At 48.9% G+C, this 22,490-nt stretch overlaps 10 protein-coding genes across 10 annotated transcripts; 4 read left to right on the forward strand and 6 right to left on the reverse strand.

The window, feature by feature from the left end:
- Positions 1 to 33: 33 nt before the first annotated feature.
- GGS25DRAFT_501520 (uncharacterized protein) lies at positions 34 to 1,298 on the reverse strand. The gene has a single exon (XM_049261930.1). It carries the CDS (start codon positions 954 to 956, stop codon positions 228 to 230), a length of 729 nt encoding a protein of 242 aa, XP_049115156.1. The 5' UTR covers positions 957 to 1,298; the 3' UTR covers positions 34 to 227.
- A 1,813-nt stretch (positions 1,299 to 3,111) lies between these two features.
- On the forward strand, positions 3,112 to 5,041 carry GGS25DRAFT_501531 (FtsJ-like methyltransferase-domain-containing protein). The gene is made up of 7 exons (XM_049261931.1): positions 3,112 to 3,489; positions 3,558 to 3,608; positions 3,672 to 3,698; positions 3,778 to 4,062; positions 4,137 to 4,265; positions 4,335 to 4,496; positions 4,555 to 5,041. The coding sequence occupies exons 1-7, from the start codon at positions 3,241 to 3,243 to the stop codon at positions 4,624 to 4,626; spliced, it is 975 nt and encodes a 324-aa protein (XP_049115157.1). The 5' UTR covers positions 3,112 to 3,240; the 3' UTR covers positions 4,627 to 5,041.
- GGS25DRAFT_501534 (uncharacterized protein) lies at positions 4,555 to 5,478 on the reverse strand. The gene is made up of 2 exons (XM_049261932.1): positions 5,101 to 5,478; positions 4,555 to 5,040 (listed from the first exon to the last, which is right to left on the reverse strand). Exons 1-2 carry the CDS (start codon positions 5,298 to 5,300, stop codon positions 4,923 to 4,925), a joined length of 318 nt encoding a protein of 105 aa, XP_049115158.1. The 5' UTR covers positions 5,301 to 5,478; the 3' UTR covers positions 4,555 to 4,922.
- GGS25DRAFT_501536 (MFS general substrate transporter) lies at positions 5,479 to 8,835 on the forward strand. The gene is made up of 4 exons (XM_049261933.1): positions 5,479 to 6,386; positions 6,436 to 7,180; positions 7,230 to 7,562; positions 7,653 to 8,835. The coding sequence occupies exons 1-4, from the start codon at positions 6,088 to 6,090 to the stop codon at positions 8,496 to 8,498; spliced, it is 2,223 nt and encodes a 740-aa protein (XP_049115159.1). The 5' UTR covers positions 5,479 to 6,087; the 3' UTR covers positions 8,499 to 8,835.
- A 384-nt stretch (positions 8,836 to 9,219) lies between these two features.
- Positions 9,220 to 10,819, reverse strand: GGS25DRAFT_524164 (acyl-CoA dehydrogenase NM domain-like protein; the record flags this gene model as incomplete). The annotated part of the gene is made up of 2 exons (XM_049264552.1): positions 9,220 to 9,665; positions 9,730 to 10,819. 2 exons carry the CDS (start codon positions 10,817 to 10,819, stop codon positions 9,220 to 9,222), a joined length of 1,536 nt encoding a protein of 511 aa, XP_049115160.1.
- A 295-nt stretch (positions 10,820 to 11,114) lies between these two features.
- Positions 11,115 to 11,845, forward strand: GGS25DRAFT_501539 (uncharacterized protein). Its single transcript, XM_049261934.1, has 2 exons — positions 11,115 to 11,624; positions 11,688 to 11,845. The coding sequence occupies exons 1-2, from the start codon at positions 11,371 to 11,373 to the stop codon at positions 11,785 to 11,787; spliced, it is 354 nt and encodes a 117-aa protein (XP_049115161.1). The 5' UTR covers positions 11,115 to 11,370; the 3' UTR covers positions 11,788 to 11,845.
- Positions 11,846 to 13,376: 1,531 nt separating this feature from the next.
- GGS25DRAFT_515312 (FAD/NAD(P)-binding domain-containing protein) lies at positions 13,377 to 14,940 on the forward strand (the record flags this gene model as incomplete). The annotated part of the gene is made up of 3 exons (XM_049263070.1): positions 13,377 to 13,938; positions 13,990 to 14,282; positions 14,335 to 14,940. 3 exons carry the CDS (start codon positions 13,377 to 13,379, stop codon positions 14,938 to 14,940), a joined length of 1,461 nt encoding a protein of 486 aa, XP_049115162.1.
- Positions 14,941 to 15,696: 756 nt separating this feature from the next.
- GGS25DRAFT_524166 (uncharacterized protein) lies at positions 15,697 to 16,134 on the reverse strand (the record flags this gene model as incomplete). The annotated part of the gene is made up of 1 exon (XM_049264553.1): positions 15,697 to 16,134. One exon carries the CDS (start codon positions 16,132 to 16,134, stop codon positions 15,697 to 15,699), a length of 438 nt encoding a protein of 145 aa, XP_049115163.1.
- A 985-nt stretch (positions 16,135 to 17,119) lies between these two features.
- Positions 17,120 to 19,121, reverse strand: GGS25DRAFT_501550 (voltage-dependent anion channel-domain-containing protein). Its single transcript, XM_049261935.1, has 2 exons — positions 18,146 to 19,121; positions 17,120 to 17,938 (listed from the first exon to the last, which is right to left on the reverse strand). Exons 1-2 carry the CDS (start codon positions 18,863 to 18,865, stop codon positions 17,375 to 17,377), a joined length of 1,284 nt encoding a protein of 427 aa, XP_049115164.1. The 5' UTR covers positions 18,866 to 19,121; the 3' UTR covers positions 17,120 to 17,374.
- A 296-nt stretch (positions 19,122 to 19,417) lies between these two features.
- On the reverse strand, positions 19,418 to 21,166 carry GGS25DRAFT_533584 (glycoside hydrolase family 6 protein; the record flags this gene model as incomplete). The annotated part of the gene is made up of 4 exons (XM_049265686.1): positions 19,418 to 20,208; positions 20,284 to 20,608; positions 20,670 to 20,842; positions 20,898 to 21,166. 4 exons carry the CDS (start codon positions 21,164 to 21,166, stop codon positions 19,788 to 19,790), a joined length of 1,188 nt encoding a protein of 395 aa, XP_049115165.1. The 3' UTR covers positions 19,418 to 19,787.
- Positions 21,167 to 22,490: the final 1,324 nt, after the last annotated feature.

The following is a 22,490-nucleotide window of genomic DNA, read 5'->3' on the forward strand; positions in this document are numbered from 1 at the left end:
GGTATTATCTCCTATCTTAACTACATGGGTAGACAGACAGACGGTCACAGTGATGCCAGTTTCAGGGATGAGATGTTGAAGGAATGCTTAGCACCATTGACATGTCCTAGACAGTCCAAACTCGAGTTGACGTAAAGCCACACCCTCTTATGCAGTCTTGGGCTTCTTATGGGTTCCCTTGACGCCATCCCCAATCATAATGAGTCTATCCTCTCTGTAGTCCCAGGTCATAACCAACGCAGCCCCCGGGCCAGCACCGCCTTAACGTAATCAGACATATTGGACTTGCCATCGATCCGCAAGACCCGCAACACATCCATGACGGCGAGCCAGGCCCAAGCAAGCATCATGACTTGCGTGCCTATTAGGTCCCACTGGAAGATGTAGTGCATCCCCAGCACCATGCTGTCCTTCCACGTCTGGCGATTCGGCAGGAACGTGTGGCTAAGCGAGAGCTGCGGGTTGGTGCCTGCGGACGTGAACCACACGTACAGCGTGCCCAGGTGCACGGCGGCCGAGATCAGGCCCGTGATCAGGTACAGGCGCTTGAGGTGCTTGACAGCGGCGTTCTTCTTAGGCGGCGCTGCCTTGGAAGACGCCGACATTGACGGTGAGGCGAAGAACGAAAACACCAGCAGCAAAGGGCTCACGAGGATCGGCGATACCTGCCACAGCGCCGTCAACCACTGCGCCGTCTCGACGTCGACCCTCGGGCCATAGTACAGCGCGACGCTCGGCACGGGGTACCCCAGCAGGAAGTATACTTGCTGCGCGCGCTCGCCGGCGTCCCAGGCTAGCGGGCCGGCTAGGAAGGCGGCGACGAGGAAGAAGGCGGTTTGGTCGATGAAAGGGCGGCCGGTGTATTGGGTTAGGAGGGGCACGCCGTTCTCGAAGCGGGAGGTGCGGACGACGGAAGAGAAGTTGAGGGGCACGGAGTTAAGGGAGGGGACGCGCATGAACCATCCGAACAGGGCGCCGGTGAAGAGGAAGAAGGTTATGGCGAGGCTGCTGAGGGGACGTCGGGGTGGCGTGGGTGGGTTGGGTTTTGGACTCGCCGTCTTTCTTTTGGATAATGAACTGTTTTTTCTCTTTTGTTTTGTCTTCTCAATCTCTCGACGATTAAATATTCCTACAAGATGTTCCGTTCTCGAACCCCTGAATACAATCACAAGCTTACTGCTGGTTTACTGCACGTTGGAACGATGGTCAGTTGTGCCGCAATTTCCCGAGAACTGTTAGAACCAAACAGCTAGCATCAAGCCAACAGTTAACGTTGAAATGGCAGTGTACATAACCCTGAGCAGCCCAGAATGTAGCTGCCTAGAGAACGGAGAGATATTTAGATAATCATGAAAGTGTATGTGCCCCTTATATCGTATGAAGCAATGGGTATCACGTGGATTTGAAAAGGGGTGATACATTCCGAACACTCATATTATCGAAATATCGCAGTCATCGTTAAAACCGCTACGATTTTTTATCATATTGTAAAGAATAGGTCAATTTCATCTGGTGATCTTAGTTTACTGAAAACCATTGCTTCCCTAGTAGGTACCTAGAAAGCCATATCAGGTTGAGCTGTGTGGCCTATTTCCAACGACACCTTCTTTATACTTTGGGCCAACGCTGTTATACTAATCAGCTTCCTCCCTCAATTCATCTTGTGTCTCTCTTGGACAACTTACTAGGTACACAACACGTGAGATCCTCTCAACCGAGCAAGTGTAGTTCATACCAGGGCCCTGAGCCCCCCGTGCCAACGCAGGTCTGATCTGAATGAACAGTAAGATCTCCAGCACTTGTGCACGACTCGTCGTTGCAACGGGTGACTAAGCACGACTGGCTGTTTCCCGAACTCGCATGGCACCTTACATAGCCTCCGCCACTTCCGAAGATGTTGTGGTTGGCGCAGTCGAAGCTAGTGCCGATGAGAGCGGAAGACTTCATGATGTGAACTAGTGCGAAAAGCTATTGTGGTAGTTTGGTGGAAGGTATGAGGATGTAAGAAGATAATGAGTGAGCAAGAGAATAGAGAAGTCATGGAAAGGTATTTATATTCCTCCATCGTCTAGGTATTTGGCAAGGCTTTGGGGAGCGTCCTCTTATCCCAGAATTGGCGTAGCAGCACAGCGTCCATTGCTCTCATCAGACCTGACCGGTGATGATTTTCGGATCCTTCTGGCAAATATCGCATCGTCAAACTTGCTCAAGGCAGTGAGACAACATGGCTAGTCTTTGAACCGATTACACATATGCTTTGGAAGTTGCTTCCCACTTCAGGTGCATTCTGCAACGTCTGGTTCGTCTTAGTAATATAGACTCCATCATTCCGCATAAGTTGTGATAGGATGCCTCGTCCTGGCTGTCTCATATTGGGCTTCTTGCCACCTGCTGTAGTTACACCAACAATCACTACCATGCACTCTTATTTTGAGAGGCGCGAGTACTATTTTCTTATTAGTGTTATGTATGAAAAGGGAAAGGGATTGGTAACATAAGTATTGAGTTTAGAGCCAGTCGTATAGACAACTCTGAAGTGTCATTGCTTGAGATACCCCCTTAATCTTTATCGTTACGTTACGAGCCTATAACTACAAACATGAGCGGCTCAAGTATTATCTACTTCTTACAATTACTAAATTTGACAGATCAAGCTCAGTCCATGCTACTTATCCTCATTACCACACGGTCCGCAGTGGAAAAATACCATTATACTTAACGTGCCTAGTAGCTGGACGGACAGCACCTAATAGGTAACACCCGACACCAGCGAGCATCTACTTCGATCTCTATATAACGCCACTTCATTAGTGCCCAGACAAACGTGCAAACGTGGAGATAAAATGTAGGCATGCCATGAGAAGAATAGGGAGCCAAGTAGAAATCAATATCGTGCAATTCATTTGAAGTTATGTACCTTAAGTTAGTAAGCTCGATTTCTATCGATAAGATACTAATATGTGATATGTGATATGTGATACAGTACTGATAAGTACATAACCAAGAATGCTTAAATTGTCTAAAGCGGCATATTACTCTAAAGGGAAGTACATAGTACGAAGTAAAATTCATTCAGGTTCAATTTTCATTTGAAATTATGTAATGTCGTAACTTGAAGTTGTGCAATACATGCCTTCAGTTCACCACCGTCGTCACCTTACCTAGGGTACTTATCTTCTTAATCTGCTAAGACAATATGAGATAGGACACTGTACGATCTCTATCCCATGATTTCATATCATGTCAATGTGGGCGTTGGCAAGAATAAAAGCACCTCTTAATGGGGGGCTTATAAGAACTACTGCTCTTACGGCTGCCCTTCCATCCCCATCTCTTCGAGGTACTCTCTCGTTTGTCGTGTCAGAAAGTATACGCTATAGCTCATCATCATCAAGCACACGATGGAAGGATGCAAACAGCAAAGACAAGTTCGCCCAGCAGGCCAAGATACAAGGCTTCAAGAGCCGTGCTGCTTTTAAACTACTCGAAGTGAGTTGGCAATTCATCCTCGTAGAAGACCTATGCAGCGCAAAACTCACAGCCAAACTCTGGAACAGATGGATTCAAAATACAAGTTGTTCAAACGAGGACAAACAGTGGTCGACCTAGTATGTACCTATGTTTTCAGGCCTTCCATACCTAACATCGCAGCGCTGAGTAGGTAATTTTAGGGATATGCACCAGGTAGCTGGTCTCAGGTATGAAAACTACATGCCTACCTATGCATGCTATATTTTCTGCGCCTGCCTGCCATGCTTACCTTTAAATCAAACCCAGGTCGTCGTGGATCGCACAAAACCAAATGGCCGTGTGGTTGGAATTGACATAATTCCGGCGCAGCCACCAAAGGGGGTCTCAACTATTCAAGGCAATTTTCTAAGCCCGGGTGTCCAAAAGCTAGTAAAAGACTACCTCATCGAGTTTGCCCAGAGGAAGAGCCCGTCAGACTCTGCGGCGGAAACAACGGAAGGGATAACCGAACGACCGAGTTATATTGATTCCGAGCGCTCTGAATCGACTGACCACCATTCACCTCCGGAGGGTGATGGAAGACTTGTAGATGTATGCCTCCTTTTACCTATCCAGCACAGCTCCCCCACATCCCAATCAAACCCAATTGACTGACCATACTGTAGGTAGTTATAAGCGACATGTGTGAACCCTGGTACCAAAACATGGGACCATCGAGAACTTTGAGTAACCCTTCTGTTCGCAGGTTGATGAATACGAGCGGTATGAGTTTCAGAGATCACGCAGGTAGCATGGTAAGCCTAGAATGTTTCCATAACGAAGCACAGTCCTTGCCATGGAAGACTCACCCGACTAATTTGTAGGACCTCTGCCTTGCCGCCTTGCAATTTGCAAGCGACACTTTGAAAACCAACGGCCACTTCGTCTGTAAATTCTACCAAGGCTCCGAAGACAAGGACCTAGAGTTGATGCTCAAGAAGCTGTTTGCAAAGGTTCATCGTGAGAAGCCAAACTCGTCAAAAAGCGTGAGTTTATCCACCTCGCTTCTAAGACTCATACTTTCTGTGCTGATCCGCTATATAGGACTCACGAGAAGCATACTTCGTGGCCTTACGTAGAAAAGGCGGTGTCACACTTTCAGACATTGCCAAATAGCTGCTATCTCACTAAGCTAACAATCACTGTATAATATCGTATTATGTTGTACTATACTGTCAAGAGAAGATGAGATATGAGAAGCCGTCGGGAAACTTCATATAATGCATTGATGGAACAAGATGGGGGCTTGTGGTGAATGTCGGTAGTAGTAATGAGTTCTGCACTACCTCGATGCTTGCCCGTGTAAGAAAACTGGAAATCACAGAAGTCTCTTAAGAGCAACCCCTCCCCCCTTTTAACTACCTTCGTTCATTTTTGTCGCCAATGTCATTTGTCTGTTTCCGTCCATCTACCTAACAGCACCAGCCTGGAATACCAGTCGCGTCGTCTCCGAGAGTCTCGTTTCCCGGGGGACCACATATTGAACTAGTCCCGTTTATACGTATCGGGTTCATACTGAAGAATGTTCCTGTATGTACCCACCAGGCACGTAGTCAGTCTCGTCGATTCTTTAACAGTTCTGGATCAAAGGGTAGCCCACCATTTCTACATTCGCATACAGGCCGGTCAATACAGCAATGGGGATCTTCGAATGGGACGCACTCGGCGTTGACGTTGAAGGTAAAGTTGATGTGGCGAAATGTTGACAAAGATGGTCTGAAATAGCGTCTCGCGGAGGTGGCATCGAAAGAGGATACGACGAGAAGACTCAAGAAAGCGAATGAAGCCATGCTGAGTTCGGTGTTGGTTGGGGTACTCGATCCAGGCACAGCTAAAGCGATTTGTTGATCAAGGCGTACAGGTGCAAAAATGAGTGTTCTTCAGACTATCTTGATTGTCTAACTAGATGGTTACCTCATAGGCACCTAGATATCTCTGGGATAGATGGATGGGCAAAGGTACGACTCTCTATATATCTCAGATTGAGGAAGCGAAATGAGCATATGTACCTAGGTAGGTATGTACTCCGAAGCCAAATTTCCACCTTGAACGAAGGTCAACGGGTACACGTCACACCATCTACTCCCGTCGGCCTTTCCCAAGATTGCGAAACTATGGGAAGCGGCCGTACCCGCCGAAGTCTACCCAGTAGGTTTGCTTGGGTCCTTCTTCATCGTGTACCTTCCTATCTGATTAGGTAGTATCCTAGGTTAGGTAGTTCCTACTAGGTACTCTGCTACATAGGAGGTAGGCTAGGTACTTACTTCCTTTTAAGTTTAGAACAAGAGGTAAAGAAAAGCAGAAGAAAAGCAGAAGCTGCGTGTCAAAGTTGAGCACTTCAACTCATCCTAAACATACCTAAGATAGCTAAGCTATTGGTAAACATGGACAACCTCTCAATCATATCCCCGTCTTCTTCTTCCTCCTCCTTCAGCTTAGGGTACCCAACTTTGATTCTCTCTTTTCAAGCGTTGCTTTCGCTACCATAATTCTTGGCTTATTTTCTTGCTTTCACTCTCGTTTCTTTTTCTTTTCTCTTTTTTCTTTTCGTTGCTAATACTATCAATTCTGTTCGAAATGGCCACCGAGAAAGATATATGGGCTTTTCATCCCGAATCGCATGCCTGTTCCCCTGATGATCTCCATGAGGTCTGTCTAGACGACGATGCCAAAGAAGCTCGAGCCCATATACCAGCTGGGAGCCGACCCGAATGCCTCAAGAATGCTGCCCACGAATGTGTGTTCGTGGCTCTCATTGCCTTTGCCGCTGCTACTCCCGTCTTCCTTCAGCGTTCTGTTGTTGTCGTTGCGGGGCCTATATCTGAAGCGCTGCAAATGACTCCGGCTCAGATTGCCTGGACCACGGCAAGTTCTGGGTACGTATACCATGAGACCCATTATAGACACAAGCTTACCCCTTTATAGGCTCACGACCGGTGCATTCTTGCTACCATTTGGCTACATTGCCGACACTTGTCCTGTTCTGCCTCGCAAAACCCTCCTGATCTCTAGCTTGATAGCCTTTTGTCTACTTGTTTCTTGCACGTCCTTTTCTCGGAACGGCATTGTACTCGATGCTATATCCGGCTTGACCGGTATAGCTTGTGCGGCGAACGTCCCCATTGCTGTGGGCATACTGAGTCTTGTCTACCCTACACCATCCCGCCGCAAGAACCTTGTCTTCTCCTCTTTCCTCATGGGAACTCCGGTAGCGACCATTATCGGTGGCCTCGGTTCTGGCGCCTTAGCCCTCGAAATTGATTGGAAAGCTCCATTCATTGCCTTGGCAGCATTGTACGCTGTCATCTCCGGACTTGCCTGCGTATTTGTTCCAAACATTCCGGAGCCCGAGGCAGCGCAAGAGAGGACCGAGGTACGCATTCTCGCAGAGCCGGAGGCTTTTCCTATGCTCTCCGTAGAGATGCCTAAAGAGAGATCTCCTTTCTTGCAATTCGATTGGTTGGGCTTGTTTTTACTAATCACAGGACTCCTCCTATTCACCATTGCTTTGACAATTGGCCCTCAGGGTCCGGAGCCATGGAAGACGCCAACGGTTATCCTTCTCCTGATACTAGGATTGCTGTCTCTGGGATGTTTTCTTCTTTGGGAGAATGTTACCCAGGCACCGATGATACCTCCATCCATCTGGGAAAACTTGACGGTAGCTTTGGTAAGTTAGGCTTTGCATTCAATTAGGCAAACACTGACTTTTTATGTAGATGATTATCTGCACATTGAGTGCCGCTATGTCTTTCTACTCTCAGCTATTCTGGGTCTCTTTGTTCATGCAAGACCTGGGGGGCCTCAAACCATTTGATGTTGCTATAAGGATGCTGCCACAGGCTCTTATGGGCTTGGTGTTCAGCCCTCTCGTTGGTTTAATTATGCATAGGGTACCAGGAACTGTGCTATTAGCTATGGCCGCTACCTCTCTCGTCGCAAGCAACGTCCTTCTCATTTTCTTGCGTCAAGGGAGTAACTACTTAATTTGGATATTTCCATCGCTTATGTTAAGCACCATTGGAATGGATTGGACTATGAACGTTGGGTCGGTAAGTACCTAGTCTCTTCTAGCACTCACTTGCTTCCTTGACTGGGTGTCCTTTAAAACTGGACGTGATATGTATCTAACGACATTGTAGCTTTACATTTTGTCTTCTCTCCCGCTTAAACACCATTCTATCGGGGCTTCACTCCTACAAACCACAAGTCGTCTTGCGGTTCCTCTTGGTATGGGAGTTACAACTGCTATCTGGTCCTCATATGACGAAGTGCGGCTGGATGATTATCCAGAACTTCCATACACAAACACATTCATAACAACGACGGCTTTCGCAGGGGTCTCGCTTCTCCTGGTACCATTCCTTCGAATTGGGAGACAAGGCCATTTGAAGCGCGAGGCATCAGCATCAGAGCATAGGAATCGCAATGCTAAGCCAACCACACCAACTCTTCCGCGACTTCCACCAACACCACCTCGACACTTTCATCATGAACATGGACATCGTCCAAGCAAACGTTGGTCCCCCGTTGACACTGTGGCCACGTCTATCGTCGGCGAGAGAAAGCACACAGCAGCTGCTTCAGTGTCCTCCCAGTCGTCACGCAAAAGTGCAGACACTCCCAAGACGAGTAGTTCAGCAAGGACTACTATCCGGCGGGGGCGCAGTCCATCCGAGAGGGTTGTTTGGATTGTCTGCGAGGAATGCGGTACGAGTAAGCGTCACACCCAGCCGCGTGGCCCCATAGGAGATCCAGCACGGTATTTCAATGACCCTACGTTTAGCGGATCCGTTGATGGTCGGAATAATCACCATCATCCGACAAGCAGTCAGACTGCGAGCAACAACGGCAACGTCCAAAATCATCATCATCCTCATCATCACCACCCTCCGCTCCCAAGACCATTCGGGGGGCGCCGGCGTCTACCGCTTGTGAACCGCCAGATTATGACCCATCAGATGTTAACGCAGGGGTTTCAGCCTTGATCACCATCGAGATGAAGCCACCTTGACTCGAAGACAGAGGGGCAGTTTTTGTATGTATCCTGGAAAAATGCAAGGAGGGCTTCGTAGGAGACGAACCTGTAGCGGGTTCAGTTTCAATACTGAGTTGGAGAAGTAACTTGGGGAGGTGAGATATGACTTATTCACAACAAGTTTTGGTAAGGTCACAAGACCTTTTTGGAACTTTCTTGGGCGAAGTATTCAACGACGTGGGACATGTAGTGTCTTGCCGGAAATCCAATCCTTTACACGAAGTCGGATCCATATATAGATAGATTAGTGCCTCATCATACCGTCATAATACATCTAATACTTGGAGGCCACAATCTTTCATTCCCTTTGGGCATTGATCATAATATTTGATAACTATTTTGATTTGTATTTATTTGAATTAGATGCTGACCCCGTGACTAAATGCTATTTACTTGGAACCAACCCCCATACGCTCCTGATAGCTACGGTAGGTAGTACTCGTACATTGAGTTACATCGATTTTATAATACATGAATTCTCGATGTGAACTTCTTTCTCTTGGTTCGTCACACAAGATGTGTTAACTGGGCTTTTTGGTCGGATGAGGACTCGTGGTGGTGGTGGTATCGTTGACTCATCCCGCTGCTGAAGTGTTTACCCGGTACTGCGTAGGTACCTAGGCACACGCCTTCGACTACACTGAGCTATGCATGCATACGCATTGTATAGCTCATAACTTGGCATTAGGCATCTGCCGCATCGCCTGCCGCACGCCCAAGTCGCCCAGAACCTCCTCGGCACCACCAAGAATGGCATCGAACTTGTACGTGCGGTGGAACATCTCGATCACGCGTCCCATGCCGGACTGCGTGAGCCCCCTCCCGCCAAAGATCTGCACAGCCTCGTCGGCGATCTCGTGCGCCGCGCGCGTGGCGCTCATCTTCAGCAGGCCGATGGGCCCGCCGAGGTGCTTCGCCTGCTGCTCGTACGGCATGTGGCACATCTGGTAGGTGAGCGTCTCGAGCCAGGACTGGTGCGACTCGCAGAGCGCGATCATCTTGGCGAGCTTCTGCCGGATGACGGGCTGCTCGATTAGACGCTTGTTGAAGACGAGGCGCTGGTGGGACCATTTGAGGCATTCTTCGACGACGGTGCGGCAGTTGCGGATTACGCCGCCTGTTGGGGGAGGTTAGTTGTGTTGTTTTGCGTTGAAGGGGGGTGGGAAAGGGGCGGAACTTACAAGCCATAGTCCATCGCTCGTGGTTAAAATTGCTCAGAATAACGTAGATGCCCTTGTTCTCCTCGCCGAGCAGGTTCTCAACAGGCACCTTGACATTGTCGAAGGTGATGTACGCGGTGCCGGCGGTGGGCGAGTACGAGGTCTTGATAGCCTTGGTCTCTATGCCCTCGCCGCGCTCGATGAGCAGAACGCTCAGCCCCTTGTCCGTCTTGACGCCGGTGACGAAGTAGTCGCTGAACACGCCGTTGGTAATCCACTTCTTGGTGCCGTTGACGATGTAGTGCTTGCCGTCGGGCGTCTTGGTCGCGGTCGTGCGCAGGCCCGCCACGTCGGAGCCCGCGAAGGCCTCGGTGATGGCTAGGCACATGTACTTCTTACCCGTGAACACCTCCTCCATGATCGCCTTTCGCCGTGCCTGGTCCTTCATGTAGTGCATGACGCACGGCAGGCCGATCACCATGCCCGCCAGAAAACCGTCCTGGAACCCGCGCGCGTTGGGGCGCACGCCTTCCTGCCCTATTATCATGTCGTGGAAGTAGTCGAACTCCTCGCCCTTGACGGCGCCGCCCAGTAGCTCTACGCCGTGCAGGTGCTTGCCGGGGCCGAGGCGCATGCGGATCAGCCCGTTCTTGGCCATGATGTCGACGAGGCTCTGGCTGATGTACTTGCCGTCGGCCTCGCGGGCCTGGGCTTCAGGGGTGATGTGGGTGTCGGTGAAGATGCGCATGGCCTTTTGCAGGCGGCGATGGCTGTCGTTGTAGTAGGGGCTCTTGTAGTTCGGGGTCAGCCACAGGGGCTCGGCGTAGGGGACGGTGCTGAGGTCGCCGGGCTGCGGGGTGATGACCTGGGGCTTCTCGCCCTCGAGGGTGCCGATGCACAGGTCCTCGTACTTGGAGAGGACCTCGTGGCGGTGCAGGTTGTAGAAGGAGACGGTGGCGTCTTGGCCGGCGACCTGGCGCAGGACGGACTCGCCGCCGGGGTGGGCGTCGACGAAGTCGGTTGCGTCGTAGACTTTGCTGTCGATCACGAACCATAGCGAGTCTTCGGTGGTGTGCTTGGCCACCTCGGCGCGGGTGTATGTCTTAGACATTGTGACGACGGGAGTGTGATGGATAGATGCTCGGGACGATCAATCGCAGATTGGGGGCAGGGATACGAAGAGGATTTAATAAATTCTAGGTATAAATTAACTTGAAAGACAAGGCCTTCTATATAAGATCTTAGAGACAAGAGCACTTGAAGCTCATAAATGTTCAAAATTATGATGCAAAGGGGGAGTTAAACTATGAAATAGATAGAGCAATGCCATGGTTTATAAATAAAAGAAGACTGTCTTATCATCTAGTTATCATGCATCCCTTTTTGACGTCAAGTCTGGGGAACTTGTCAGCGATACCTCGGCTCGGTCAAAGTTGCAAGGGGAAGATACAATCCGGATTGGAATTTGCTGGTCTCTGATTGGATACTCCGGCTCCTGCCCCCTTGTTCGTTACTATGCTACAAGCACTAGACCCCAGCATCTACTCTAGGCATCCTAGCCTACCTGCTTACCTGAGCTTGCATCTCTTCTAAAGTTTTAGCGGTGTTTTCCTAGGTTAGTTAACGCTTTCAGACTCCAGAGGGCGCAAGATCTTTGATCACATGCCACCACACCACGCATTGGCTTTTTATTTTCCAAGGTTATCTTCATTTTTGGGATTCGTTTTGAGTTTTAAATGCATACAGCTCAAAGCGTGCTGCATCGTCGATAATATGGCCACGATACGAGGAGATTACGATAGTATAAAATGGAGGAAAATAGGGGGGGATATGCCCAGTACTTATATAGCATTCAACAATATTGTTTCTACATATATTCGTGGCAAATTCGCTTCTCGACTCGAATCGTGGCCGCCCTAGAGTCCCTAGTTAGACTTCTAAATGTTACCCCACGAGATGTGGATTTTACGGGATTTTACCATGTGCCCGGGAAGCGATGGACAGCTAAACCCGGGGAAGGTGGGAAAGCTCGCAGGGTCTTTCTCACAAGGCGCTCGTGATGCATACCTGATTATATAATCATAAGAAATGACTTTGAAAAGGATGGTTGATAAGTAGTTAATACCTACATATGTAGTACTCTATCTAAGGTGAGAGGTATGTAAGGAGTGTCAGGCTGTCAGCAAGCGGGCTTTTATGGTTTTCCATATCCGATCTCGGTTAGTTAACGTGTTCGTGTAACTAACTAACTTAAACTCCAGCTACCAACATGAACACACCTCCATTCAATTCGGATCCTTCAATGTTGTCAAGCTTTTAACTTTATACAACATTGAACATTGAACATTCGATATTCTTATGATTATCATTTATGTTACCTTTACCAACTAGATGGTTCTTACTTGTTCCATTCCACCAGCAATATTACGGTGAGCTACCTACCTAATATTATAATATTATTATCCATCTCTTATCAAGACCTACATTCCTACACATGTGTCCTATCATTTGACCTATCGATATTTGGACCTTCTGGCCCATCTTTCCACACCCCATCTTCCCAACTATTCCGACATCGCCAATAATAGTTCACTTAGTTAGAGCCTGAATGGACCCTGAATGGATTTTGCATGGGCCCTCGAAAGATCTCCCTATCCAATCAAGCATGGCCATTAATCGGCGTGGCATTCTTAGTGTCTGCTAATCGATGAGATCCGGCTTGGCTTTATTAGATGGGAGCTCTTTGTTGATTGCGGTGTATACGGATGCAGCACTTGTTGATGGCCCTAAAGATCTACCCAGTCTTTTACATGCCAACTCTACGAACCAAGTGGTGCGGGAAAAGGTGTTGCACATGAGTGTGGTATATGAAGCATACACTACTACTATGTATGTGTCCCTTTCGCCCTATCGTGCCAAGGCATTCTAGGTCCTCGTGCTACATATAATTACACGCATTATCGAAGGTTGAGCAAGTGCTGACCATTGAGTCGCTGCTGTCTGTGCTCTCTAAATACCTACCTACCTAAGGGTACATTATTCGTGTTGTATATCGGTCACGCCTGACTACCTCCCTAAACTCCATAACTTGAGCGTCTAGACTCCATCACTTACATAACCACCTTCACTTCTCCCAACACTTTGTTCTTCCATTCTTCCCTTCTTCTAGATATTCATATATATTCGCCGTTTTGCTTTTTTGCATTTATTCTCACATCTTAGATTTCCTACCCCTTTCGCGAATATAAAATATAATAACTCTTTACTACATACATCTCTACCTACCCACTCGAGAATAGCGTACCTAAAACGACAAGACAAGAATGGATGCTTACTCAATATCATTTACTAGTGCTTCCCAACGGGAGCTCTCACGCATCTGGAGAGATCTGAAGACCTGTCGCCAGTACAGCATCGCAGAAATGCCCGTCGACGATATCGCAGAGGGACCAAGTTTGGCTCGGAGGATAGGAGAGGTATAAATTACCTTAAGTGAAGCTCTTGGGGTTATATGCGTGAGAGAGGCACCCATCGGTGATATATTGTTTGTAGCAAGTCGGCTAGATGCGGCCTGGTCTCCTCATAGTGTTAATCAGATGAGTGAGCCCCCTGATCATGTAGCATCAAACTCACATATTTCATAGCGCCGAGCGCGAAGTTCCGGTCGCATGCCTCATGTTGGTGTCGTAGGTGCTGGTTTGGCTGGGCTTAGATGCACGGATATTCTCCTTCAACATGGATTTAACGTGACTTTGATTGAAGGTCGGAATCGACTTGGCGGCCGAGTACACCAAAGACAGCTGCCATCAGGACACAAGGTTGATGCCGGTCCAAACTGGATTCATGGGACTGAAGACAATCCTATTCTGGATCTGGCCAAAGAGACCAACACCGAAGTAGCTTCAGTACAAGGAAAGAGCTCCATCTTTGACAACACCGGGAGACAGATTCCCACTGCCGATGTCATCGCTTATTCTGGCATCATGTGGGATATTGTGTCGGCTGCGTTCGCGCACAGCAATAAACACTCCGCAACCATCAGTCCAGACGAAAGTCTCTGGGACTTCTTCCAGAAAGAGGTACCCAAACGAATACCGGATAGCAGCCCAGATTTTGAGCAAAAAAGGAAATTCGTATACGAGATCGCAGACCAGTGGGGCGCCTTCGTGGGTAGCCATATCTTCACACAGAGTCTGAAATTCTTCTGGCTTGAAGAGTGTATAGAAGGAGGTAAGTTCATTTTATTCTCTATAGCAGTCAAGCAGTGCTAAAACATCACAGAGAACCTATTCGTTACAGGTACATATGAAAAGATCCTTCAACTTGTCGCAAAACCGGCTGTTGAAGGCGCGAATATCAAATATGAGACAATAGTCAACAAGATCCAGACTATTAACGATGAGGACGGGGTGCTAAGAGTCCATACTGAAGGTGGTGAGCTCTTAGAATTCGATGAAGTTGTACTTACCGCGCCTCTTGGCTGGTTGAAACAACATACCGATGCCTTTGAGCCACCATTACCGTGGAAGCTCACGAAAGCCATCAAAAATATAGGCTATGGCTGCCTCGAGAAGGTAGCATTCCGTTGTACCTGGTGTTGTTGATTCTATACTGATACTGGTACAGGCTTATATTAGTTTCCCAAAGGCGTTTTGGCTCCCTACGCATCAGGAGGATCACACCGTCGGGGGGCTTAGCCAAATGCTCTCACCAAGCTATGCCACCAGTTCGAACCCGCAAAAGTGGAATCAAGAGTTTCTCGAGCTGGCTTCTCTTCATCCCACTGCTGCACCGCCAACACTGCTCTATTATTTCTATGGCGACCAGTCAAAATTCATTACGGGTGAGCTGGCGAAACTCGCTTCTGAGGAAAAGAAAGACGCTTTTCTGCTTGAGTGGTTTAAACCATATTACTCATTGCTTCCCCATTACGACGAGAAAAATCCGGATTGCCAGCCCACTGGTTGCTACGCTACCGAATGGCTTAACGATGACCTCGCCGGGAACGGCAGTTACAGTAATTTCCAAGTCGGCCTTGAAGAGGGCGACGTGGACATCGAAACCATGAGGGAGGGTCTTCCAGGCCGAGGTCTTTGGCTGGCTGGTGAACATACAGCACCATTCGTAGCCTTGGGCACGGCCACAGGTGCGTACTGGAGTGGGGAATCAGTCGGCAAGAGAATCGCGCAAGCCTACTCTAGAGGAGAAGGTGGCGTGACCGTCTTTGCTTGAACTTGAAATCGACGGAGAGCCGAGCAGGGGTTGTACAGCATTGTCTGCCTATTTAGGCATGCTCTGTAGGAAAAGGGGATCACAATACGGCTATGTGCACGTCAAACTTGCTTGGCTTCTGGTACTTTTTCACCTTCCTGTTTTATCCCCGAAGGATGGCGATTGTAAACGTGTGAGTCAAGCCATGTATACAGGTTGGTATTGACAAACTGTTCTAGGCCACACCCGGTAGTTACAGCGTTTAAGTAATTACATAGACAGCGCAGCTCTGTTGCGCTAAGAGAATCGATAGCCCTGTGTCCCCTTCTCATCCACGTGGCCATGCTCAATTATGACCTAATTTAGTATTTACATCGGGTACTGCTGTGTACTGGGTAGGGATAGTTGAAGGGACTTGGGGACAGTTGTTAGATAAGGTCAGGTACCCAAAGTCTTAAGAATCTGGGTATGTTGGCATAAAGCAAACTACTCCGTCTAGGTAGTATTTTTCTGTGTACCTATAGTAGGTAAGTCGGTATTTAAGTAGAAACCAAGACGTTGTATATTCTGAACCGAAGATTAATGATAGTGGATTCTTATTCTCTACCTGCCTACCCATTGCCCCTGGCCCCTTTACTTCGTCATGCCTTGAGTACCTATGCCGCTAACCCAACCATAAACCCAAAAGCAAACAGGAATGACAGAACACCCGTATATTTTAACCACGCCTCAAGACCTCCGACCACGATCCCTTGACTTTACCAAGTACCCTATCCCCTAGCAATTCCCAACATCCATAAACAACCCCGCCCCCTGGATCTCCGCAAAGCTAACCTCGCCCTCCCCCTGCGCAATGCTCAGCTCGTACGACATGACATCCCTGCACGCAAAGCTATTCACCACCGTCGTCGTGCCCGCGCGGAACCGCAGCGCGCCGACCAGCGCGCCCGGCGCGGGCCCGTCGACGGCCGTGACGTTGACGAGGTCGGAGCCCGTGCTCACGATGGGGTACCCCGCGGGGAACCGCGCGACGAGCGTGCAGGGGCCGACGGAGTTGGGCGGGATCTGGAAGGAGACGGCGTCGGAGCGCGTGGGCGTGATGGAGTAGTTTATTGGGAAGCCGATGGATGAGGGGGGCTGCGAGAGGCATTGGGCGGAAGCTGAGGAGGCGGCGGCGATGGCGAGGAGGAGGGTGGTGGGGGTGTTGAAGAACATTTTGAGAGTGTGTTCGTTTGTTTGTTGGGGGTGTTGAGGGTGTGGTGGTGTTGGATGATAGGTTGGGGCAGAGAGTTTATATATGCTATGTAAGAGAAGCTGGTACCTAGAATAGATGTAGGTAGAGGAAGTAGATTCGATGAAGTTGTAAAGGCTGTTGGTGATATGTAGGTAATGATCGAGAACCAGAAGTCGAGGCATCACTCACCTCCTTATATACACGACTTCCTATACTTCGATACCGCCCAACGTGAGCACCCTTCTCTCTGACCCATGATAGCCCAGCCCACGATACTCATCGGCCTCGTCCATCCATCCACTGGCAGCGCCCCGGATCGTGGCAATACGAACTCGGTTGCAGCGGGTCATCATCATCATCATCATCTCATCTGTCGATTTCTGCAGACTACTGAGACGCCACCAAAGGACTACTCTGCTGGGCTTAGAGATAGATAAATGGAGGCAAGCAGTCCTACCTACCTGCCTACCTACCTACATCGTGGTGTGAGCTCAGCTGACCGTCTGCTCGCTCTCAGGTCGGTTGGAACGTTGCATGAGGCTATAGGGCTGAGTTTCGCCGAAGAGGGCCAAGGGCAAGCCGTTCCGGTCTTCGTATAGCCTTTACTGAATCCTCCCACACTGATAATGGCCGCCTTAAGGAAGTCTCCCAGAGACAGAACTGGCCGTGAGGGCGTGTGGTTGTACACATGGCGAGATGGGGTAGATAGAGCTATTCATTTGATGGTATTGGTTCCCTTCCCTATTCATTCCAACCATCTCGGACAATAAGCATGGCTTTTAGTCAGTAGACTAGCAAACGAAGGGCTGGAGCACGCTAGGTGAGGTTTTTGACCAGTTGTCGCTGATAGTGCTGATGTCAGCGTCGATAAGTCCTCCATCAGAGATGGTATAAAAATAGGTCACAAGGCTAGCCCATTACGAAGCAGGATCACGAATAATAACTCTTGAGACCGAGAGCTTAAAATCAAAAGTATTTGTACAATCTATATTATCAGTTACTATATACTATTACCCCAATGTCTAAGTTGGTTTGCCGTCATCATAACTTGGTTGTGTACCTCGTAATTCGGAACGACAACACTAAATTCTAGGTTACTAATCATAAAATCGTTGCGTTTTCTACTCATCGTAAGACATAAGTGCGGTACAATATGTCCGCAAAACTTGATCTCCACGGGGGTGATCGGATTGGTGCAATGGTCTGCCCATGGGGTGGACGTCAAGCCTCCTTTTCTATATCACTCCCATCCTTCAAGGGCTTGACGTGGGCGTGTTTTTTTTCGTTCACATAATGATCCTCATCCTTTCCCTCGAACAAAATTTCGCAGTTGATGACGGCCTTCATATGGTGGATAAATACGAATACCCACATCGCGATGAGTAGCAGGGTCATGGCGCTGCCAACTCCCATAATTCCGGGACTATGTAGGCTCTTGCCAATAGTAATGGTTGCCATCGTAAATCCAACATTCGGAAATACATAAGCATACCAGTTCAGGTGGAATGACAACTGCTTTCTAATCGCAAGGTTGGCTACTACAGATATGCAGAAGAACCAGAGGCTAAGCGACCAGATGAATACGCCGGTAAAGGTTGCAAGGACTCGCAAGATCTGTATGGTAATAGAGTCCGCGCCGAAGTAGTTGTAATGTATGGGATAGTCGTTCGCGAGCCCGATAATGGCAAGGCTGGTGAAAGAGGGCGGGCCAACAGCTATAAACATGCCTGGCCGTGAATTAGGTGATGGGAAACCCCATTGAATCATCCGCCGAACATAACTCGCCTGTAGTATGTTAGCATTAGTAAGGTTTCGAAAGTCGAGAAATCATCTGGATCCCAATGGAAAATAAAATCCAGATAAATAGAGTGGAATGGCTAATACTTACTGTGAAGTTATCAGTAGCTGTACGGACCATAAATGGAGAAGGATCTTGGGAAAATCGGGGGAGGATCGGGGGGTCACGTGAAGGAAAGACGTAGTACACATACCATACATCATAATCGATACTAGCATCCCAAGTCCTTGAGCGGTTAGACCTGCAATTATCATAGGCATTGCTTCATTCGGCGGCTGCACCGCGGCGCCGCTAGCTGCGACGGTTCCAGATAGCATGAAAGGAAAGATGGGCAGATCCCAAGCTGGTGTCATATCCTGTATTCTCAAGAGCGGTGAGGTGAAAAGTAGAGAGTACTGTCCAACGGCAATTGTAAAGGTGATGAGGAAGTATATCCAGAAAAGTACTCGATATGCCGTGATCAGCCATGGACCGCAGGCGGGGATTCCGTAGCGGGCAATACCGGCGATGATCGATGCTAAACTGAGAGTTGACGTTCCGAGGAAAAGGGCCTCTGTAGGGTGGGTGATGGAGGCCTTCAGAGTGCCAGGGAATTTAACAAAGCGATAAATGATGGATATCGTGACGAGGGTGAAAACAACAAGATCGAATATGTAAAAGACTTTCCCGATTGTCTGCAGGCCAGGAAATACGAAGCCTTGGGTCTGTTCTGCAAGCAACAGAGCAATGCCGCCGGTAGACATAGGGAATGTATAGTTGGCCCAAGTAAAGTGCTCAAGCCTCGACAAGAAATCACTCACGAAGTTGTGTCCTTTTTGTGAGTCTCCATCATCTTGAGCTTGAGGTTCTTCATAACTACTAGATGATGAAGACTCTTCTTGCCCTTGAAACATATCGTTTAGAGGCTTGACCATAATGTGATTCGAGGGTACTAACAAAACAACGGCGCGTAAATGAATTCTGATGATTCTTGAGGATGGTGCTATCAATTGATGCGACCAAAGAAGAGAAATATAAAAAGGAAAAGTGTGAAGAATTGGGCTGCTAAGCTGTTACGAACTTCAATGTTGGAAGTTTCAAGTTAGGTACTAGGTACCTAGGTAAATACTAGGTATGCATTTAACATGCGATTCCACGTTAGAGATAGTGGGTACTCAAGTTAAGCTTTCTGTGACATCTGCAGATTAATGATGATAACGAAAGAGTTGCCGGCGCTAATTCGTAACTAAAAGTCTAAAACAGGTTCCAATGTTCCATAGTAGCGGGCGTAACCGTCACACTAGAGCGTGGCACCTCCCCCAAAGGCCCCAAACCCGGTCCCAGTGCCCTAAATTTTCCAAGATTGGGCAATTTATTTCCAAGAGATTCTTCCATCTTTTCCATCTTTTCCATCTTTTTCTACCATTGATTCAACATCGAATCAACAATCCAAGATCACTTCATACACCCTTGGCAAACACGAATTTCTATTTTTAATCCTGCAAGGGCCAGAACATCATGTCATATATCATAAGGTCAAGAAATTTATATGTACTGCGCAGAAGCTATATACAGTAGAATTTTCCAATCTAACACAAAGTCGAACGAGGAAATCAGCGTGGAACCAGCGTCGCATCTGCAGTTGCATCGAGCCATGCCATAGGGCCCGAAACAAGCTTTTTGAGCTGACTTGGACGCAGCTTGGGCTGAGTTGAGCTGAAGCTCCACGTCACCTGCATTCGCTAGCCACACCAACCAGTCGGTCCCAAATGCTACCACTGTACCACATGTGCAGGTATGAATGTCAGGTACCATTACCAGGTATGACTACCAAGTTCGACTATCCTTCTCAATTGCCTAAAACTTGGGGTTGGCGTTCTTGAGGAGCATCTCGAAGTAAGCCTGGTTCCATTCACCAGCCTCGGGCGAGGGCTTGAAGGCATCGGGCTTGCCGCAGTACGAGTCGTAACGGGTGGCGCTCTCGTCGCTGGTACCGTCAGATTCACCACCGGGCTTGCCCCAGACGAAGGCATCAACTAGATCCGAGCCAGTCTCGGCAGTTGGGCGAACACCGAAGCCGGCGCCGTCGACGTTGCACCAGTCACCCCACTCTTCACGGAGGCCGGTAACTGCGTTGCGGCCAGTGTCCACAATAGCGTGCTCGGGGAAGCCTGCCGTCTTGAGGGCAGCCGAGAACTTGGTGACGTACGTCTTCTCGTTCTGGCACGAGTTGTACTTGGCATCGGACGCGTCGGAGAACTCGCCGGGCTCCTCGTCCCTGTTTGAATTGTCAGCCTATGTAAGTTTTCGGTCACAAGTTATGGGATGCGATGGGTGTGATGAAGTAGCATACCAGGAGTTCCATCCAGCAATGTTAGTGGCGTAGCCACGAACCTGCTTGGGGCTGCCAGCGGCCTTGTAGACCTTGGCGAGTTCCTCAGCACCCGGCTTAAGGTTGGCGTCCCAGCCAAGCCAGCCACCGTGGCCAGCGTCGATGTACATGACGACGTTGGGAAGGTTAAGGCTCTTGAGCGCATATGCGACACCCTCCTCATAAGCGGTCTCGCTCTCTTGACAGGTGGACAAGTCGGCGTTGGTGACCAAGTTGGGCAGAGAGTCGGGCTCGATCAGAAGAGCAAAGGCCGCGTTGGGGTTGGCCTTGATCTTCTCAACGATGGCTTTTAGTTATTAAGTCAGCACTCGAATCATACTTTCAAATAGCTAGTGGTCAAAACATACGGTCAATGTACTCAGTCTTGTACTTGTCGAGCTCGTTGTACTTGAGCTCACCGTTGGAAGCCTTGGCGGCACAGTCACGACCGGGCAAGTCGTAGATCACGAGACCAAGAATGTTTTCACATGGAAGGTCAGAAATGGCAGCATCGAACTTGGCGATGTTGGCGATGTTGTCGCTAAGTTCTCTGTCAGTCACCCTCCTCGCTAGATCTGGCATGTCTTCCCACTTACAGCCACAAGAAGCTACCGACATCAGCGACCTTGGCTGCTTGAGTCTTCAGAGCAGCATCGGTCATTCCCTCAACGGCCTTCTCTACTTCCGAACGGTAGAACGTGTTGGCGTGCAGCTTGTACTTCTGGAACACGTTGCTGCTGGCATCAAGCGTGACGGCCGAGTCGCAGGCGGCGGCAGCCTTGTTCGATGAGCGAGGCGAGACGTTTGATGGTGCGGCGACGGCACCGGCGGCAAGGGCCGCCATACTAGTAGCAGAGACCTTCATCTTCGGTTCGGTTCGGTTCAGCTCGAATACAACCCTTCGAAAAAAAAGTAATGAGTGAGCACGGTAGTAAGAATAGCAAATACAATTCCAGACGGGAACGTCGGGCTTCTTATACTGCCCATTGCAACGAAGACGGTCAAGTTTACCCTTAAGACGTATATGTGCCTTGCCCTCAGATCTATGGGGTTGCAATCAGGAACCAGGCCCGTTAATTGCGAAAGGTCTCGGTATGTACACTCCGAGTAGACGATGCCGGTAAGTTCCCTTTTCGCGGGGAAGCATTTGTGGGGTTTCGTTGGCCACCGTGATTACCACATGGCTGGACTAGACGCCTCCCTAGCATTTTTCCTTATAGAGATATTAATCTTCATCTTGTATGACCACCCGTTCGGGCCTATTGAGGCTGTGTGGGGAAAGAGCATTTAGAAACCTCAATTTATACTATATTTCTTACTCATGAGGGTTTCGTCCGAGTCCTAGTTGGCCTTCTCATCTGTATTCCAAACGGGTCACTTTCCACGACAATCCTCGCGAACGTGGGGGTTCGGCCTGCTGAGCCTTCTAGCAGCTAGGTAGACGAGCAAGTCGCAGGCATTAGACATTCAGTACGACGATGTTTAGACAAATCGAAAGAAAAGATTGGTACCTAGCTAGGTATACAGGAGTTATTGCACATGGGTTAACGGATACAATAGGCGGAATTGCCAAGGCCTCTCCACCTGGAACGATCTGCAGTACGATATATTGCTTCCCCATGGGAGACTGTATGCAATGGTTAGTCTCTAGCCGGGGTGAAGCCAGGTACTGATCCCTTAGAGCAGTGAGAGCAGTGAGAGCAGTGAAGAAAGCTCCCCCTGTTTGGCTAAAATCCCTTCTTAGGTGAAACACACGATATATGTGATAGGCCTGCTCTGCGAAACGAGTATGGGCCTCTACATCTATTTAGCCGCAAAGAGGGTTACGGTTTTCCATCCAGCGAATCAAAAGCATCGGCTAAAGATCCTAAATCTGCTCCAGCTCCGGACCCTAGATGTCCCACATGCCGGCTTCCAACTGACGAGTGCCTTGGCTGCATGGGATAGAATTTAAAATTGGTAGAGAACGGTTACCTCACCACACGAAGGCACGCCGTAGTATATCTCTGAATTAGCGCACGATTACTCGGAACGCAATCCCGACAGTATTCCACTTTGAGCAATGCAGCCAGACTCGCCGTCGACCACATTTCGTAACCCAGACTTCCGGGGCCTTGCCACTTGACGAGGATTAAATCCGATGGGAGAGCGCATTAACTAGTCCTCAACCTTCGTAGTCTATTCCCCTA

Source organism: Hypoxylon fragiforme, assembly GCF_022984875.1.
Source record: "Hypoxylon fragiforme strain CBS 206.31 chromosome Unknown GGS25scaffold_7, whole genome shotgun sequence".
Classification (NCBI taxonomy): Eukaryota; Fungi; Ascomycota; class Sordariomycetes; order Xylariales; family Hypoxylaceae; genus Hypoxylon; species Hypoxylon fragiforme.

Bases quoted from the DNA above. Each gene is read 5' to 3' on its own strand.
- GGS25DRAFT_501520 (XM_049261930.1), bottom strand. From the start codon at position 956: ATGCGCGTCCCCTCCCTTAACTCCGTGCCCCTCAACTTCTCTTCCGTC.
- GGS25DRAFT_501531 (XM_049261931.1), top strand. From the start codon at position 3,241: ATGTCAATGTGGGCGTTGGCAAGAATAAAAGCACCTCTTAATGGGGGG. The intron at 3,609-3,671 runs GTATGTACCTAT...AGGTAATTTTAG, and splicing joins GACAAACAGTGGTCGACCTA to GGATATGCACCAGGTAGCTG. The intron at 4,497-4,554 runs GTGAGTTTATCC...TCCGCTATATAG, and splicing joins AGCCAAACTCGTCAAAAAGC to GACTCACGAGAAGCATACTT.
- GGS25DRAFT_501534 (XM_049261932.1), bottom strand. From the start codon at position 5,300: ATGGCTTCATTCGCTTTCTTGAGTCTTCTCGTCGTATCCTCTTTCGAT. The intron at 5,041-5,100 runs CTTTGATCCAGA...GTGGGTACATAC, and splicing joins TGTAGAAATGGTGGGCTACC to AGGAACATTCTTCAGTATGA.
- GGS25DRAFT_501536 (XM_049261933.1), top strand. From the start codon at position 6,088: ATGGCCACCGAGAAAGATATATGGGCTTTTCATCCCGAATCGCATGCC. The intron at 6,387-6,435 runs GTACGTATACCA...ACCCCTTTATAG, and splicing joins TGGACCACGGCAAGTTCTGG to GCTCACGACCGGTGCATTCT. The intron at 7,563-7,652 runs GTAAGTACCTAG...ACGACATTGTAG, and splicing joins GGACTATGAACGTTGGGTCG to CTTTACATTTTGTCTTCTCT.
- GGS25DRAFT_501539 (XM_049261934.1), top strand. From the start codon at position 11,371: ATGCCACCACACCACGCATTGGCTTTTTATTTTCCAAGGTTATCTTCA. The intron at 11,625-11,687 runs CTAGAGTCCCTA...ACGGGATTTTAC, and splicing joins CGACTCGAATCGTGGCCGCC to CATGTGCCCGGGAAGCGATG.
- GGS25DRAFT_501550 (XM_049261935.1), bottom strand. From the start codon at position 18,865: ATGGTCAAGCCTCTAAACGATATGTTTCAAGGGCAAGAAGAGTCTTCA. The intron at 17,939-18,145 runs GGTATGTGTACT...AACATACTACAG, and splicing joins TAGTATCGATTATGATGTAT to GCGAGTTATGTTCGGCGGAT.